The 15,474-nt window shown below is 38.4% G+C and overlaps 2 protein-coding genes across 3 annotated transcripts; one reads left to right on the top strand and one right to left on the bottom strand.

The window, feature by feature from the left end:
• The first annotated feature begins 5,572 nt into the window (after nt 1–5,572).
• On the top strand, nt 5,573–7,506 carry fkbp2 (FKBP prolyl isomerase 2). Its single transcript, XM_079846621.1, has 6 exons — nt 5,573–5,655; nt 6,070–6,230; nt 6,311–6,423; nt 6,724–6,770; nt 6,869–6,904; nt 7,352–7,506. The coding sequence occupies exons 2-6, from the start codon at nt 6,072–6,074 to the stop codon at nt 7,411–7,413; spliced, it is 417 nt and encodes a 138-aa protein (XP_079702747.1). The 5' UTR covers nt 5,573–5,655; nt 6,070–6,071; the 3' UTR covers nt 7,414–7,506.
• A 3-nt stretch (nt 7,507–7,509) lies between these two features.
• On the bottom strand, nt 7,510–15,226 carry ppp1r14ba (protein phosphatase 1, regulatory (inhibitor) subunit 14Ba). Of its 2 annotated transcripts, XR_013818725.1 has the most exons (6): nt 15,028–15,226; nt 14,695–14,891; nt 10,692–10,775; nt 10,382–10,414; nt 8,441–8,675; nt 7,510–8,275 (listed from the first exon to the last, which is right to left on the bottom strand). XR_013818725.1 is itself a non-coding variant. In XM_079846620.1 (5 exons), the coding sequence occupies exons 1-5, from the start codon at nt 15,071–15,073 to the stop codon at nt 8,592–8,594; spliced, it is 444 nt and encodes a 147-aa protein (XP_079702746.1). In that variant the 5' UTR covers nt 15,074–15,226; the 3' UTR covers nt 8,006–8,591. The 2 variants fall into 2 exon arrangements, 1 of the variants encoding a protein (XP_079702746.1); XM_079846620.1 differs by having other exon boundaries at nt 8,006–8,675.
• Between the last annotated feature and the right edge of the window lie 248 nt (nt 15,227–15,474).

Raw genomic sequence — 15,474 nt, forward strand, 5'->3', positions numbered from 1 at the left:
TCACTATAGCACAGCAAGTCTGACTCTAAGAACGTCTGCTCAAAGCTTCTCGTCTTTTCAATTGTGTATGCATTATATTTACACAGTCTGTGCGTAGTTACATTTGCTGAAGGCATTTTACAAGTTCTGATTAGTTTGGAAATTGAACAAAGCAAATTACTAAAACACTTCAATACACTTCACTTCATACCCTCCAGTAAAAAAATAACTCTTGTTCTGGACTGTTACATTATTTCACCATATAGAGAGACAGAGCACATTCAGTTGCCAGATGGGATTTAATGTGGTTGCTTTCATTAAAATGCATCACTCATGACTCCAGAACTTGATTAGTCATTCGCAAAGATGTGTTTGTGCTGAAAGGGTCATTTTCTGCTAGCTCGTGCTTTCACCGTGTTTAGGAAAACAGCATTGTCGTGATGATGTTCATGAGTTTTCTAGGTACTGAAGCCTAAAGAAGCAGAGAAACACATAAATGCCTAATGCAATAGAGTGCAACAGTAAGGTTAAGGTAAAGTAAAAATCCCTTTCATATTCTTCATAAAGAAACAATAATGTATAAAGCTTTCAAAACTGACTCACCACAAGCTCCAAAAATGTGGAATTAAATATTCACTTGACATATGCCCTATATAATTTTCCTTATAAATACAGTGAATACGCTTCCCACAATCCAGTCTTCCTACACTCTCAAACTACTTGTATATTTGTATATAACTGAATATTTTCAAATAAACTCATTGCAATAATCCCTCATAAAAGTTTTTTTTTTTTTTTTTTTTTTTTGTATGGTTCTGGGTTTCTTTTTAATTTTATAGGCCTATTTAAATTTCAAATCAAAGTTTGCATATTGTGAGTCATCGCACAATGCGTTTATGGTTTGGTTCGTGACATGAACAAATGTATTTTTTAAATCGCTGTGGTGAAAAATAAAAAACCAAGGCCACTGGAAAAAGCGGGCAGTCGCTGTTGCGTTCGATAAGGAGAACATAACACAAAAACTTACCTGGGAAGTTCTGCTTTTTCACTTTGAGTTCTGCTACATTAGGGTACAAACTTTCATATGCAAGCACTCAAACAAGCACTGTCCTCAATGTAGAGCAGCATTCAATTCTCAAATAAGATATGAACACATTGTCGAGGGAATGTGAAGTCTTCAATTAATTTTAACCAACAATCTGTAATGGCGACATTTGGTAGGCACAGCATGATTACTGCACATCTGCTGAAGCCTGTAATAATTTATTCATTTAAGGTCAAATGCAACACGCCCGGCGGCCATAGATTGAGTCTGTTGTGATTTATCGGGGCAGTAAGAGACAGTTGAGGGGGAAAAGAGAAGATAATTTTGGGGAGAGCAGATGACTCATTTGCATTCAGTCCATCACTGAAACAAGCCACAGGAGAGAGAGAGTCAAATGATAGAATGAAGAAGGCTGTCTGCCCACCTTTGGTCACCCACAGCAACGGAAATCTTTTTTATTGCGGTCACATACAGTACAGTCACATGTGACTCATGGGATTGAAATGAGAAACCTTCAGACAGAGATGAATGAAGTGATTATGATGATGCTTTCGTTCAGGGTGGAGATTGCATATGTGCCACACTCCCTGAGAAGATTTCTGCCACTTGTAGTTTTAACCCTGCAAAGCCTGTAGTGAACTATGTTTATTGAACATACGAAATATATAAGAACAAAATTTTTTTTTGCATATGTGTGGTGTGCCCCAATTATATTTGCAGTGCTGGTTGTAACTGATCACTGTACATGTAAAATCAGACAATACACTTTTCTAATGATTACATGTTATTTCCATGATGGTAGTAAATTATTCATAATTCATTGATTTCTACTACTTTGTTATATTTTACATTTTATTTTCTATAAAAGACTACTGCTTATATACACTCACCTAAAGGATTATTAGGAACACCATACTAATACTGTGTTTGACCCCCTTTCGCCTTCAGAACTGCCTTAATTCTACGTGGCATTGATTCAACAAGGTGCTGAAAGCATTCTTTAGAAATGTTGGCCCATATTGATAGGATAGCATCTTGCAGTTGATGGAGATTTGTGGGATGCACATCCAGGGCACAAAGCTCCCGTTCCACCACATCCCAAAGATGCTCTATTGGGTTGAGATCTGGTGACTGTGGGGGCCATTTTAGTACAGTGAACTCATTGTCATGTTCAAGAAACCAATTTGAAATGATTTAAGCTTTGTGACATGGTGCATTATCCTGCTGGAAGTAGCCATCAGAGGATGGGTACATGGTGGTCATAAAGGGATGGACATGGTCAGAAACAATGCTCAGGTAGGCCGTGGCATTTAAACGATGCCCAATTGGCACTAAGGGGCCTAAAGTGTGCCAAGAAAACATCCCCCACACCATTACACCACCACCACCAGCCTGCACAGTGGTAACAAGGCATGATGGATCCATGTTCTCATTCTGTTTACGCCAAATTCTGACTCTACCATCTGAATGTCTCAACAGAAATCGAGACTCATCAGACCAGGCAACATTTTTCCAGTCTTCAACTGTCCAATTTTGGTGAGCTCGTGCAAATTGTAGCCTCTTTTTTCTATTTGTAGTGGAGATGAGTGGTACCCGGTGGGGTCTTCTGCTGTTGTAGCCCATCCGCCTCAAGGTTGTGCGTGTTGTGGCTTCACAAATGCTTTGCTGCATACCTCGGTTGTAACGAGTGGTTATTTCAGTCAAAGTTGCTCTTCTATCAGTTTGAATCAGTCGGCCCATTCTCCTCTGACCTCTAGCATCAACAAGGCATTTTCACCCACAGGACTGCCGCATACTGGATGTTTTTCCCTTTTCACACCATTCTTTGTAAACCCTAGAAATGGTTGTGCGTGAAAATCCCAGTAACTGAGCAGATTGTGAAATACTCAGACCGGCCCGTCTGGCACCAACAACCATGCCACGCTCAAAATTGCTTAAATCACCTTTCTTTCCCATTCTGACATTCAGTTTGGAGTTCAGGAGATTGTCTTGACCAGGACCACACCCCTAAATGCATTGAAGCAACTGCCATGTGATTGGTTGATTAGATAATTGCATTAATGAGAAATTGAACAGGTGTTCCTAATAATCCTTTAGGTGAGTGTACGTTCCGAAGATCTTCCAGGTTTTTGGAATTGCACACACAGACCAGCCACTATTAGTCATGTGACTATCACTGAACACTAAGACACACACAGCATTTGACCACTGGATTTACAGAAATCATCTCACTTTAAAGGAGAACTCTGGTCAATTTTAACATTGAGCTAATTTTTTTGTAAATTTGGAGTGCTGTCAGTACAGAGAACAACAACAAAAATCGGTGTTGCCTACACCGTGTTATCCTCTTTTTAAAATTTGCACCCTGTTGACTTCAATGGGGCAAGTTTTAAACCTGCTTTTAGCCTCTTAACATCCTTGATGTGTCATTACAAGTGCCCAGCCATGTGAGTGATTCCTTCAGAGTGAACACGGTGAATCTGACTGCAGTAGATGTGAAAGATATGAATAAAAGTGATTTCAGCCAGCGCACATACCTGTATTTACTTCCTGTTTTCGGTCGAAGTCCACAGTAGTCGATTGTGGAGTTCACAGGCGTGATGGTTTAAAACTTGCCCCATTTAAGTCAACAGGGTGCAAATTTTAAAAAGAGGATAACACGGTGTAGGCAACACAGATTTTTGTCGTTGTTCTCTGTACTGACAGCACTCCAAATTTACAAAAAAATGAGCTCAATGTTAAAATTGGCCGGAGTTCTCCTTTAAGAAGTGTTTTCTCAACATCGCAACAGTGCATATCTAATCAGCTCCTGACGAACACATGAATTATTGTTTGAATAATCATTCAGTGAGTCATTTAACCATGTATTTCTGTCTCTGGAAGGCTTTTGTCTTTCAAACACATAAAAAATTTACAAATTCACATAATTTCATAATTGCAATGCAGGGATTCCCCAACTTTTGTGTTGGCTGCATCTCTTTGGCTTAATATATTTACTTGAAATAAATACCCCCTAAAAAATTTTATTAATAAGTTAGGTCAATAATAAAATTAAGTCAATAATAATTAAATTAAATTCATGGTTCTCTGATATCTGATAATGGTCACATGACATGCAGGTAAACATTAATCTTTTTTAGGAAATCACATGACATGCAGGTAAACCATCTTTTTTTAGGAAATGTTTTGATTTATTTAAAATTATTTATTTTAATCTTAATTGTTTTAATTATTTAATACTTTATAGCTTTTCATTAAACTCACGAACCCCCTGCAGTCTGGGAAACATTGATGTAATGTAGTATTTAATTAACTTCATGTTGTTGATAAAGTATGGAATATATTTTCATTGTATTTTATATCAATATGGTACAAGATTATCTTATTCAAATCAATGTGATAAACGAGTTAGGTCAAAAATAATCTAAAAAGATCTGATTTTCATTGAGGGCAAATTATTTACAGCTTATTGCTATTGAATACAAAATATTTTCAGCACTTTTGTCATAAAGATATTTATAACTTATATATAACTTATAGCATGTTGCAGTAGGCCTACATTATACAATAGCTACATCTCCTTTGCTTACATAAGACCATGGTTTGAAATTAACTTTTTCACCCACCGGCCAATTTGGCTTCTAAATTTTTAAGTTACCGCCCATTCAGAACTTCTACTAACCAAAAAAAAAAAAAAAAAAGAGAGAGAAAGAAATTAACTATTAACTACGGTCACATCTTATATTAAAATTTGGATTTCATACATTAATTTCTTATTCAAACAAAATCCTGTCATCCAGCAATTTCCTCCCTTCCTCATTCATTCTCATCTTTTTATTTATTTATTTTTATTTATTTATTTTTTACCAAAACTGTGTTTTAGGTGGACAGATCAATACACTCTCAGAAAAAAAGGTACAAAAGCTGTCACTGGGACAGTATCCTTCAAATCTAATATGTACCATTTAGGTACTAATATGTACACTTTTGGTACCAATATGTATCTTTGAGGGACTAAAATGCACTCTTTAGGTACAAAGGTGTACCTTTTAAAAAGGTACCGCCACAATGACAGCTTTTGTACCTTTTTTTTTGAGAGTGTACAGTACAAAGAACATGTAGCATGTTGGAAAATAGCTATATATATATATATAAGATATATATACAAAAAAGATTTCCTAACTATTTTCATTCCTCATCTTCATTAAAACGCTTTTCTTCTTAAACGCTCCTTCTTAGAAAATAACATTGTTAACGTGTTTTTAAAGTTTATCACAAGGGTTTAAGCTCTTGTATGGCAACAAATAAGAAAGTAATTCATGAGGAAATAGCGCCCCCGTGTGTGCAATCTCCTTCATTTGAACGGGAAACAGAATAAAAGTCCCGTTTAACCAGCCAAGTATTTCCGCGAAGCTACCTATAATATTGCCACTTCTTGTTTGTCGGCATAGTATTAAGGTAAATATCCAATGCATTAAAAATACATATAGTTTTCTTTTTTTATTTCTTAAACCTCTAAAATAATCTGACGTACTGAAATTTGTAAAGCTTAAAGGAAGCCACGTTCGCTTACGTCACTTCCTAATGATAGACTCATTCTGAGATTCGGGACGGACGAGTATATTATACAGGTAATGTATCTTTTAATTAATCAGTTAAGCATTCAGAGGACTGCAAAAAGAAAATTATCCCTGGCGTCTCTCTTTACAGGCGACTAAATCTATAAAACACGATACAGTTTGCGAAAAATCCTAGAAAAATCCTCAGAAAACTGTAGCCGTCATCCAATTAACTTCCTCTAAAATAAACCCAGCACGCTACAAAAACTGGTATGATTATCTTTTGCTAGTTAAAATGCACCTAATAGATTACTTTAGGCCTATTAGAGGCCTAGCAGCTACTGATTCTGACGCAACTATTTACTGAATCTATTAAACGACAACGAGCCTGCGCATGAACACAGATTAACACTCTTACGGTATATTGTAGCGGTCAAAGATTAATTTCTGTCATTTGTGAGTTCTGTCGTCTTTTTTTCCCCACAGACATGAAGATGAATTTGTTATTAGCTGTCACTCTGATGTCCATCCCCATGGCACTTGTGCAGGGGGCTGAAAAGAAAAAGCTGCAGATCGGAATCAAGAAAAGAGTGGACAACTGTCCTATCAAGTCCCGAAAGGGAGACGTGTTGAACATGCACTACACTGTAAGTGTCATACTTCTCTGACCCAAATGTTATTCATCCCCCCAAATGTCTTATTTTAACTGTTTTTTTTTTATGTGCAGGGGAAACTGGAGGATGGGACAGAATTTGACAGCAGTATACCGAGGAATCAGCCCTTCACCTTCACTCTTGGCACGGGACAGGTCATCAAGGGCTGGGATCAGGGTTTGTTGGGGTGAGCAGCAGTACTTCTGCATTTCCAGATCTTCTGAGATCATTTCTCAGTCAGTATTAGGATTTAAAGACATGAAATTAATAGTTAGTCTAAAGAGGAATTAGCAGATAAGATTCAAGAGGCAGTGTGCAACTGTGTTAAATATATTAGCATGTGTCGGTGCTGTGGCCTAGTGCTCTGCAAATGAGCTCCAGTTTGATGTCCGATTCCCTTTCTCCATGTGATTACCTGTCATATCTTTGCGGCCTCGTTTTATAAAAAGCCCATTTAGCATGTGCCATTCCTTTTCTTTCCTCTTAGGATGTGTGAGGGTGAGAAGAGGAAGCTGGTTATTCCCTCTGAGCTTGGTGAGTATGTTATGGAAAAGTAACGTGTTTAAAAAAAACAAAAAAAAAAACATTTCAGTCCATATTTTAAGCATATATGACTGTTTTATAAACTACAGGTTATGGCGATAGAGGAGCACCGCCTAAAATTCCAGGTAAGATGATGCACAGTCCAATCCACAATTGAGTCTGATATCAAGCACATTAACACTTTATATGTTTTCTACAATAAATAAAAGACTAAAGCTTTACTTGTTAGGGATCTATAGTAGGTCTTTCACGATAAAAAAAGTATATGCAATACACCAGTTAGATGAAAAAGGAAACGTGAAGTTAGTTCTGAGATGGCACTTTTTTTTTGTTTACACAGTGACATTTATATACTTTTTTTTTTTTTAATAATTAAAATGCCAAAAGAAATTACATAAACATAAACTCTTACTTCTCTTTATTTCCCACTTTATTTAAAAACGCTGCTGTCACAATTATATAGCAGACAATATTTTGAAATATGATCTTTGAAAATTGTGTTGGACAATGGTGGACCACTGTATGTACCACATTCTGTCTCACATTTGAAATCTCTGCTGTTTTCCCTCTAGGTGGAGCCACACTCATCTTTGAAGTAGAACTGTTGAGCATTGAGAGAAGATCTGACTTATAGTGACAGATATGTGGGCCCAAACACTGCTGTACTGGATGTACCTGCATAGCAATTTCAGGTGTTAAAAGTTAAAGACCTTTTTCAGTTATTCAAGAGGTTACAAAAACAGAATAAGCTCGGTAATCACACTTTCAGTATGTTTTTTTGATGTTTACCTTTCTAGAAAAAGAATGACGTCGACATGTATGTAGCACCATTCTTTATTTGAGAGCCTTACTACATGTATTTGGTTGTGAGAGTGCACACAGTACAGTTTTTGCCATTCCAACAAGTTCTAAACAGTTTCTTAAAGTGTTCACTTGAAATTGAATAAACGTTTTATTTACAAAAGATATGCGGGCTTTGAGCTTGATTTAGTATTGACCACCAAAGCATCTTCATTCATAGCCTTCATTACAATTTGGCATACTCTTCTTTTTTGTAAAGTTAGTAAAAAATATCAGATGTAACAAATTGGCAAATTCACTCAATCAGTATTGCTACTCTTCATCCTTAAAGAACTTCAAACTAGTTTAATTTTCCTCAGTCAAATGATTTTTAAAAACAGTAGTACTAAGCACAGACCTGTTGTGTGTGTGTGTGTGTGTGTGTGTTTTCCTAGAAATGGTAGATTAAAAATGGCTTACAAAAAACACAAGTTCACAATTCTCATCCCCCTCCCTCTTCCCAACTTACATCAACACACCCTAAAATCTGAAACCCTATATCTAAAACTAATATTTTCTGGCCTGCAAAAAATCGTTTCGCCCCTTACGAAAGACAGCAGATGCGAGAGACCGTCAAAAAAGGGGGTAAAAAGAAATCAGCTTTGTTCTAACTTCCTATATGATTACAGACAGACACATCAAGCCAAGTCACGAGGCTGAAAAAAAAAGTGTATTAGTGAACAGTGTAACCGTAACATCAACCGTTCGATTCCTTTCCCTAAATCACCACAGGGGTTTTAAGCTAAAGGGACACTACCACACTCTCTACATGTAAGATATGCTGAAACAGTACTAAGACGAAGTAAAAACAGTTGGTCAACCTGTAGCTGAGGTTGGCTTGGCTGGGCTCGTATCATTGATCTCCGTTTGACAGACGCTGTGGTTTAGTGGTTGGGTCTGCATGCCTGCATCTCTCCTCTGGGTTTGGAGTGACAGGTTGTTTTTGTGGTGGGGGGAGGAGCTGACATGACCTCATGGTGTCAGCTCCCCTTTCTTCTGTGGGGTGCTCAGTTTCTGCATCCCTCTGACCTTCTCCAGCAGCGCCGCCACAAAGTCCTGCAGGCGGCCAGAAGGTGAATTAAAGGGACACTCCACCCATTTGCATTAAGCTTTGCATTGTTAGAAACCCAGTCATACTATTGAATGGTCGTGCAACACTCTCTCATTTTCCCCTGAGACGGGAGAAATCCGTTATTTACCTTTTACACTTCCTCCTACAATGACGCAAAAATCGTCATTTTGCATCATTGTAGGAGGAAGTGTAAGAGGGGTGGATTTCTGTTGAGACTACAAGCACTAGTTCCTCATCTTTCCCAGGGGGCGGGACCCGCTCACGCTACAGACCTATTACAGATCAGTGGGTGGGACTTTACTCTCTGAAACTGAAAGCAATGTCCTCCATCTTGTTTGAAGCTAAGCTAACAGGCGCTGTGGAGACAGATGTAAAGTAATGACAATAGCGGAGGAGAGTGCTCAATATGATATAGAAGAAGAGGATTTCGGAAGTCTGATGCTTGAATCAGGTGTTTGTGGCTACCTTTACAAGCCGCATTATAGCGAAGAGCAGCCGCGGCAGAAGACCTGCCTGCCGCGGACGAGGAGCCCGGACTGGCTCGAGTTACGGTGAGTTCACACGGGGCGTCAGCGTCAACGCTTGACGGAAGGCGTGGCTGAAGTTTGGCACTGACGCCATGGTCATAGCAGCGTCAGCCAATGAAATTAGACAGGAACTCAACAACAAGCTTCATTGTCATTCAATGGTCATAAAGGACCGGGTGATTGCCCACCGCAATAATTAGTTTCTCCTCCATTTTAAAATTTATCCTCAGTTTGCTGCTCTTGAACAGGATGAACGTGATTGGCTGCCGCCTGGCTACTGTATTTGCATAGAGCGATCTGATTGGCTGACGCTTCCGTCGGCGGCGCTTCACTGGCGTTGCTCGCGGCAGAAGTTGAGAGTGAAGCGCCGCCGACGGATCCACAATTCTTTTCGGCAACGCTTGACGTCACCCATTCAAAGTCAATGGGAAGCGTTGACGCTGATGCCCCGTGTGAACGTACCGTTAGGGCGGACCGGTGGCGCCGGTGATCTCACTATGCAACTCATAGACTGTAAGATGCAACTATGAACACAGAGATAAAGTCCGTCTGCGGCAAAGAATTTCAACGATGACAATTTCTCCTGGACGAAATCTCTGAATCAGACGAGAACACGGACGTTTGTGTTGTGAACTATCCTAGTTTCGCACCGCATATGTTCTGACTGAACATCCAGGTACCATGCAATAATTCACCTTTTCGAAAGAAATACAAACAAGGAGTAATGCACTAATGAGTTCGCCAACTAACTAGACATTTTGTGTGAATGTGAAATGAATTTCAAGCTCTGGTGGTAGCTAGCCTTGTAGACGGAAGAGTGATTTCTCTTATAGGCAGATAAGCGCTTTCTGGATTAGTGGGAGTGGCTTGCGGAGCTGTGCAATGTGGTGCATTGTGGGAGTTGTTGTCTTTCATACAAATGCGTCCTGAAGTTATTTTTTGTCTTTCCTCGGTCACGAAGGCACCAAATTCAAAATTTATTTTACATTTCGACTACATATATGACCCACTTTAAATAAAAAACAATGTTCAAATGGGTGGAATGCCCCTTTAAGGCGAGAAAAAGCACATTTCTCTCCAGAGACTCAATGGCTCGGAGAATAACACGACTTCCCGTAATGAAGGTAATTGCTAATGCTATTAATATTCAAAATGGCACTTACATCATTAGGCTTATAACAGTCGACCAGCAGCATCTGAAAAACAAAAATGGAAATGGAGACTTAATGACTTTCAGACTAATCTGCTGTTTTTCCAGCTGTGTACCAATGAAAGCTGACACAAAATGATGAAATAAATCTCCTGCTGAAAAGTCAGTCTTCAAGAAGAGCTTGCGACTGGAAGGATTACTGTCAAACCACCTGCAGATGACGCTTACTGGAGCGCAATTCGGCAGAGAGGGGTGAAAGTCTTGTGTAATGTTCTTAGGGGGAGATATCTGAAGCGAACGGAATCTAGTAAATCTGATTATACCTTCACTCGAATGGCTCTCTCGACGTCGCTGGACAGATCCAGAAGCTCATCCACATCTATTTCCAGCTCAGGCACCTCATCTTCCTGCAAAATACAGAACCACTGATGAGAGATGTTAATGGGGGCTCCTGTGATAAAAAAGAGTGAATGTGAATAATTCACAAGCCACAGAAAGGCGGTCTGATCATGAACTTATGGAAGCTTGTTTTAAAGATAATTGCTACTTTTTATAGCAAAAAAGAAAAAAATTGATGTGAGTTTACATCTGCTATTCTGGCTTTTTCTCACTTGCGAGAAAAGAAGTCAGAATTGCAAGATATAAACTCAATTCTGGCTTTATATTCATTATATATTCGCAATGACTTTTTAACAGCACAGAGGAACTGGGATCACTTTCATAATGATATTTTTCCAGCTGATGAACAATAAAACATTGACAGCCGATCAGAATCCATTCTGCTGTAAAGAGCTCAAGCATTTAAAGCGACAGATGATAAAACTGCACCACGTTAACTCATCCTTCCCTCGGGTCAATTCTGACCCGAAACTCAATTTTTATTTTTTTACATTGACCCACGAGGGAAGGATTTGTTACAGAATGTGAGGAGAGGATGAGGGTTAATAATAAAGAAAACGATAATGTGCGTCGTTGTGGACGCTAATATAGTTATCCTTGTAGTTATCGTTCTTGGTGTGAATGAGCCATTAAGAGTATTGATGATTACTCTTTTGTTAGTCATCATTTACTATCCAAACTGTTTTGGTTCCAGTTGACTTGCATTGTAGTTTTTGTCAATGGTAACTGAAACTGGTAACCAACATTCTTCAAAATATATTCTACAGAAGAAAGTATGTCCAGGTTTGGAACAATTTTTTTGGGTGGACTATTTCTAAGATACTACTATCTATGAGTCTTTTAGTGGTAGATAAGATAAGAAGTTATCCCTTTAAGGAAACTGCCCCAGTGTCAAGCATTTTTCATCTGAGAACAGAAATGAAGCCATCTCTGGCCTTTGTGTATGACATCCTCTCTGCACAACAGGATGGGTTGATCCTCATGTCCATGTGCGATTTATTGTGTGTGCATATGCTTGTGACAAAAACAATCTCCATTCACTTCCTGTTGACTTACAAAGACAAGACCACCATATCCACACCATGCTGTCTGATGTCTTATTAGATTGAGACACAATAAGTGAATGAAAGCACAACCAGGGCTTCAACCTCTGCTGTGTACAACTCTGGATTTTTATGTCTTATTGCAGCTAGTTTGCCATCACAGAAAGGAGCTTTCCATCAGAGATTCACTCTCATTTTGCTGTTTCCTGCAGTGCTATTTTGCTAGTTTATGTGTGCTGAGGAAGACGGGGGAGGAAAGTTGCTGTGGAAGGAATTGTCGCAAGTTTTTCTTCAAGTGTATGTGCTGTTGCAGTCATTAAGAATCAGGTCTGTTATAAAACCCTTCACACTGACCCATTTTGAAGAGTCGCTCTAGCACACTACAACTGACAAAAGCTTCCCAGTGGTGCTACTCGTGAATTAAAACACTTTCTCCTGCATCTATTACTTAATCACAGTGATCAGCTGGAGGTCAGTGCACCACATTCATTTAATATTTACAGACTAGTGCAGCACTTCAGGAGCCAGTAATAGGACTGGGAAGTGCATAGCATTGGCTCTTTAGAATACTTCATTCTGACTGGTCAATCATGGTATTCTGTGGCCAAATCAGGACACAATAATGTGGATTACACAGGGCTACTGACACCTTCTTACCTTCTCCTACTAAAGAGTGCATATTGGTGCCTCTTCCATCATTCTCAGTGGGTTTATAAATTTATAGCTGTCATGGAGTTATAATATAGCTATACAATTTTCAGCTTTTATTACAAAAAAGAAATATATATATATATAGTACAAATAAAAATATTAGATCTAATTATATGTAATTGTATGTGTTGTGGACAGTGGAAATATTGAGTAAAACACTGTCAGACCAAATCAGGCTAGTTAAAAAAATAATATTTTACATACTTTTGTATAAAGACTGCAAACCGTATAACTGACTGATGTCCCAGGCAACCGATTTCCTACATTCTAATTAAATATACACTACCATTCAAATGTTTGGGGTCAGTATGTTTTTTAAATTTATTTATTTTTATTGGTTGTTGGTGAAAGAAATTAATACATTTATTCAGCAAGGACACATTTTATTGAGAGTAAAGACATTTATAATGTTACAAAAGATTTTTGTTTTTTTCTTTCTTTATATTCATCAAAGAATCATGAAAAAAATATGTTTCCACAAAAATATTAAGCAGCACAACCATTTTCAACACTGATAATAATAAGAAATGTTTCTTGAGCAGCAAATCAGCATATTAGAATGATTTCTGAAGGATCATGTGACACTGAAGACTGCTGATGCTGAAAATTCAGCTTTGTCATCACAGGAATAAAATACATTTGAAAATTAATTTCACAATATTACTGTTTTTATTTTTGTTTAAATAAATGCAGGCTTTAAAAAAACATTACAAAATCTTACTGACCCCAAACTTTTGAACAATAGTGTAAATACTTACATATGTTGATTTATTTATTTACTAAGTAGCCAAGATCACCCAGCCAGATCACACACTTGCATTTAGATAATGCGAGCTCAGTGAAAAAATGTCCAATGTACACCTGACTGTAAAACACAGCCATTATTGGCACAACATTGTCTCAGTGGTGTGTGGAGATGATTTGAAATCCACAGATCTAACCATTAAACAAAAATACATTTGAGCCTACCTTTGTCCGTGCTACTCTGAAAAAAATATGATTATGTAATTTGTCACTGTGCATCGTTATCCAAACATTTCTCTTCAGTTTTTGCTCAGGGCATTCTAAACTTCAACCTAATTGGACCAAACATCGCTGAGAAGTATAATGGACGAGTTCTCCTGTCAGACCACATTAAAATATGAATAACCTGTGGGATTCAGATGACATTTCCCAAGTCTAAATACGTGTGCTTCTATTATCTTCTTCCTTACTATATTAATATTAATGTAACTTGTTGTATTCTGATATCAGAAAGCATTAGTCAGTGGATACTTATCACCAGAAAATCAGGCTTTCAAACGAATACAAAGGATTCAGGCTACTCTGTATAACGTTAATGAGACAAAGCGAAATGTGAATTCCCAAAGCCAGATTTTAGCTCAGGATGAGGCCTACCGCTGGGCTGAAAAGCGCATACAGAACAATCTCATTTCAAGAGCTGCCTAGTTTTACACCACATAATCTAGGTCAGTTATATTAGCCCTGGAGGTTAAGTCAAGCTCAAAGTGAAGCATGCTTTGCATGTCTGAACAGATGACATCATCACAATGGCTAGAAGGGTGATCCCAAACATCCCAGGGGGCTGAAAGAAAGACAGAAAACCCATATTGACCAGTGTCACCTACTGTATATATGTGCGATAGACATAAAAATCCTAATCAGCATAATCTAGGTTTTGTGCATCTGTAGACATAAATATATTGGGATTGGAATCCATGTCTTTGTTAATGCATCAGGAGCTCCATCCTCATATAGATCCGTAACATTAACAAATAAGGCAAGCCCACTTTTCGATGAAATATAAATAGATGCATTATGCATAAAGGAATCATTAGGTGCTCCAATTTTTTTTTCCTAGCAGCACCTGTCCAAGAGGCTCACCTTTGTTTTATGGCTTTGTCTGTAGTTCTATAATGCCACGCCCTTTCATGTGTAAATGCATAACCATAAAATCAACAATCGATTCAAAATAAAGACAAAGAATTGAAAGATGCCATGCTGCTCTTAATAAGCTATCGATTTATTAAAGCAAGGCAACTATCGCGTAAAATGGACATGACAAATGGAGCGAGGGGGATACCGGTTCACGAGGACTGTAAAGAAAGAGCTGTCATTCCTTGCAACAAAGGATTGCACGCGGGCAAAGCAATGACAGTGTTTTTTGTCCTACCTCGCAGTCGTACAGATTCATTAACTGGCTAACTATCCACTCCTCCAAATTCAGCCGCCTCCTCAATTCTTTTCTGTCATATTTTACGGTCACTCGTCCTTGCTTCTGTGGCACTTCTTCTTCGGTACCGGGAGGTGTTTGAAAATAGACCCGGGGCTGAGGTGTCGTTTCCGGACTCGTTACCGCTGCCATTGTCCCTAATAAAAGAAAGCTGAGGTGGATTTAAAGGTTTAATCAATTAGAGCATCAATTCAAAAGACAGAGCTGGTCATGTGCACAGCCATTGCATGTTGCAAAAAAAGTGCCGGCTCCCTTTTCTTAAATGGAACAGACCTTTTGGATTGCAAGGAGTCTGCAACGGTAGATGGGGATCAGGCATACAAGGAGCTTAGAAAACAGAAGAATTCATCAGACTAATTGTGTGGCCGTGGTTTATCAAAGTCCATCTTCCCTAAATCGCTCCATCAATTGTCACAGAAACGCTAGTGGGCGCCTCCAAGTGTCCGCACTGAATGAATCATTCGTTTGAGTCGGATCTTTTCAATGAATCGGTAATAGCGGTTCACTAAAACGGACTCTATCCAGCAATTCACCCGCAACTAGTAGTAGCACACTACCATTTTTTACACTATACAACTTGTATCTTACAATAAATATATTTATATCACATAAATAGTAATATGTATTATGCCTATTATTATGCTGTCACTGATGCACGTGATGCAAACGTCATTTGACAGATGGGGTGAAAAGTCCAAGTGCTTTCCAAATAACAGATAT

The sequence above is a fragment of the Squalius cephalus genome, assembly GCF_949319135.1.
Source record: "Squalius cephalus genome assembly, chromosome: 17".
Lineage (NCBI taxonomy): Eukaryota > Metazoa > Chordata > Actinopteri > Cypriniformes > Leuciscidae > Squalius > Squalius cephalus.

Bases quoted from the DNA above. Each gene is read 5' to 3' on its own strand.
- fkbp2 (XM_079846621.1), top strand. From the start codon at position 6,072: ATGAAGATGAATTTGTTATTAGCTGTCACTCTGATGTCCATCCCCATG. The intron at 6,424-6,723 runs GTGAGCAGCAGT...CTTTCCTCTTAG, and splicing joins TGGGATCAGGGTTTGTTGGG to GATGTGTGAGGGTGAGAAGA. The intron at 6,771-6,868 runs GTGAGTATGTTA...TATAAACTACAG, and splicing joins GGTTATTCCCTCTGAGCTTG to GTTATGGCGATAGAGGAGCA.
- ppp1r14ba (XM_079846620.1), bottom strand. From the start codon at position 15,073: ATGCCTGATCCCCATCTACCGTTGCAGACTCCTTGCAATCCAAAAG. The intron at 10,776-14,694 runs GTAGGACAAAAA...TGTATTTTGCAG, and splicing joins TGAATCTGTACGACTGCGAG to GAAGATGAGGTGCCTGAGCT. The intron at 8,676-10,381 runs GTAAGTGCCATT...GGCCGCCTGCAG, and splicing joins ACTGTTATAAGCCTAATGAT to GACTTTGTGGCGGCGCTGCT.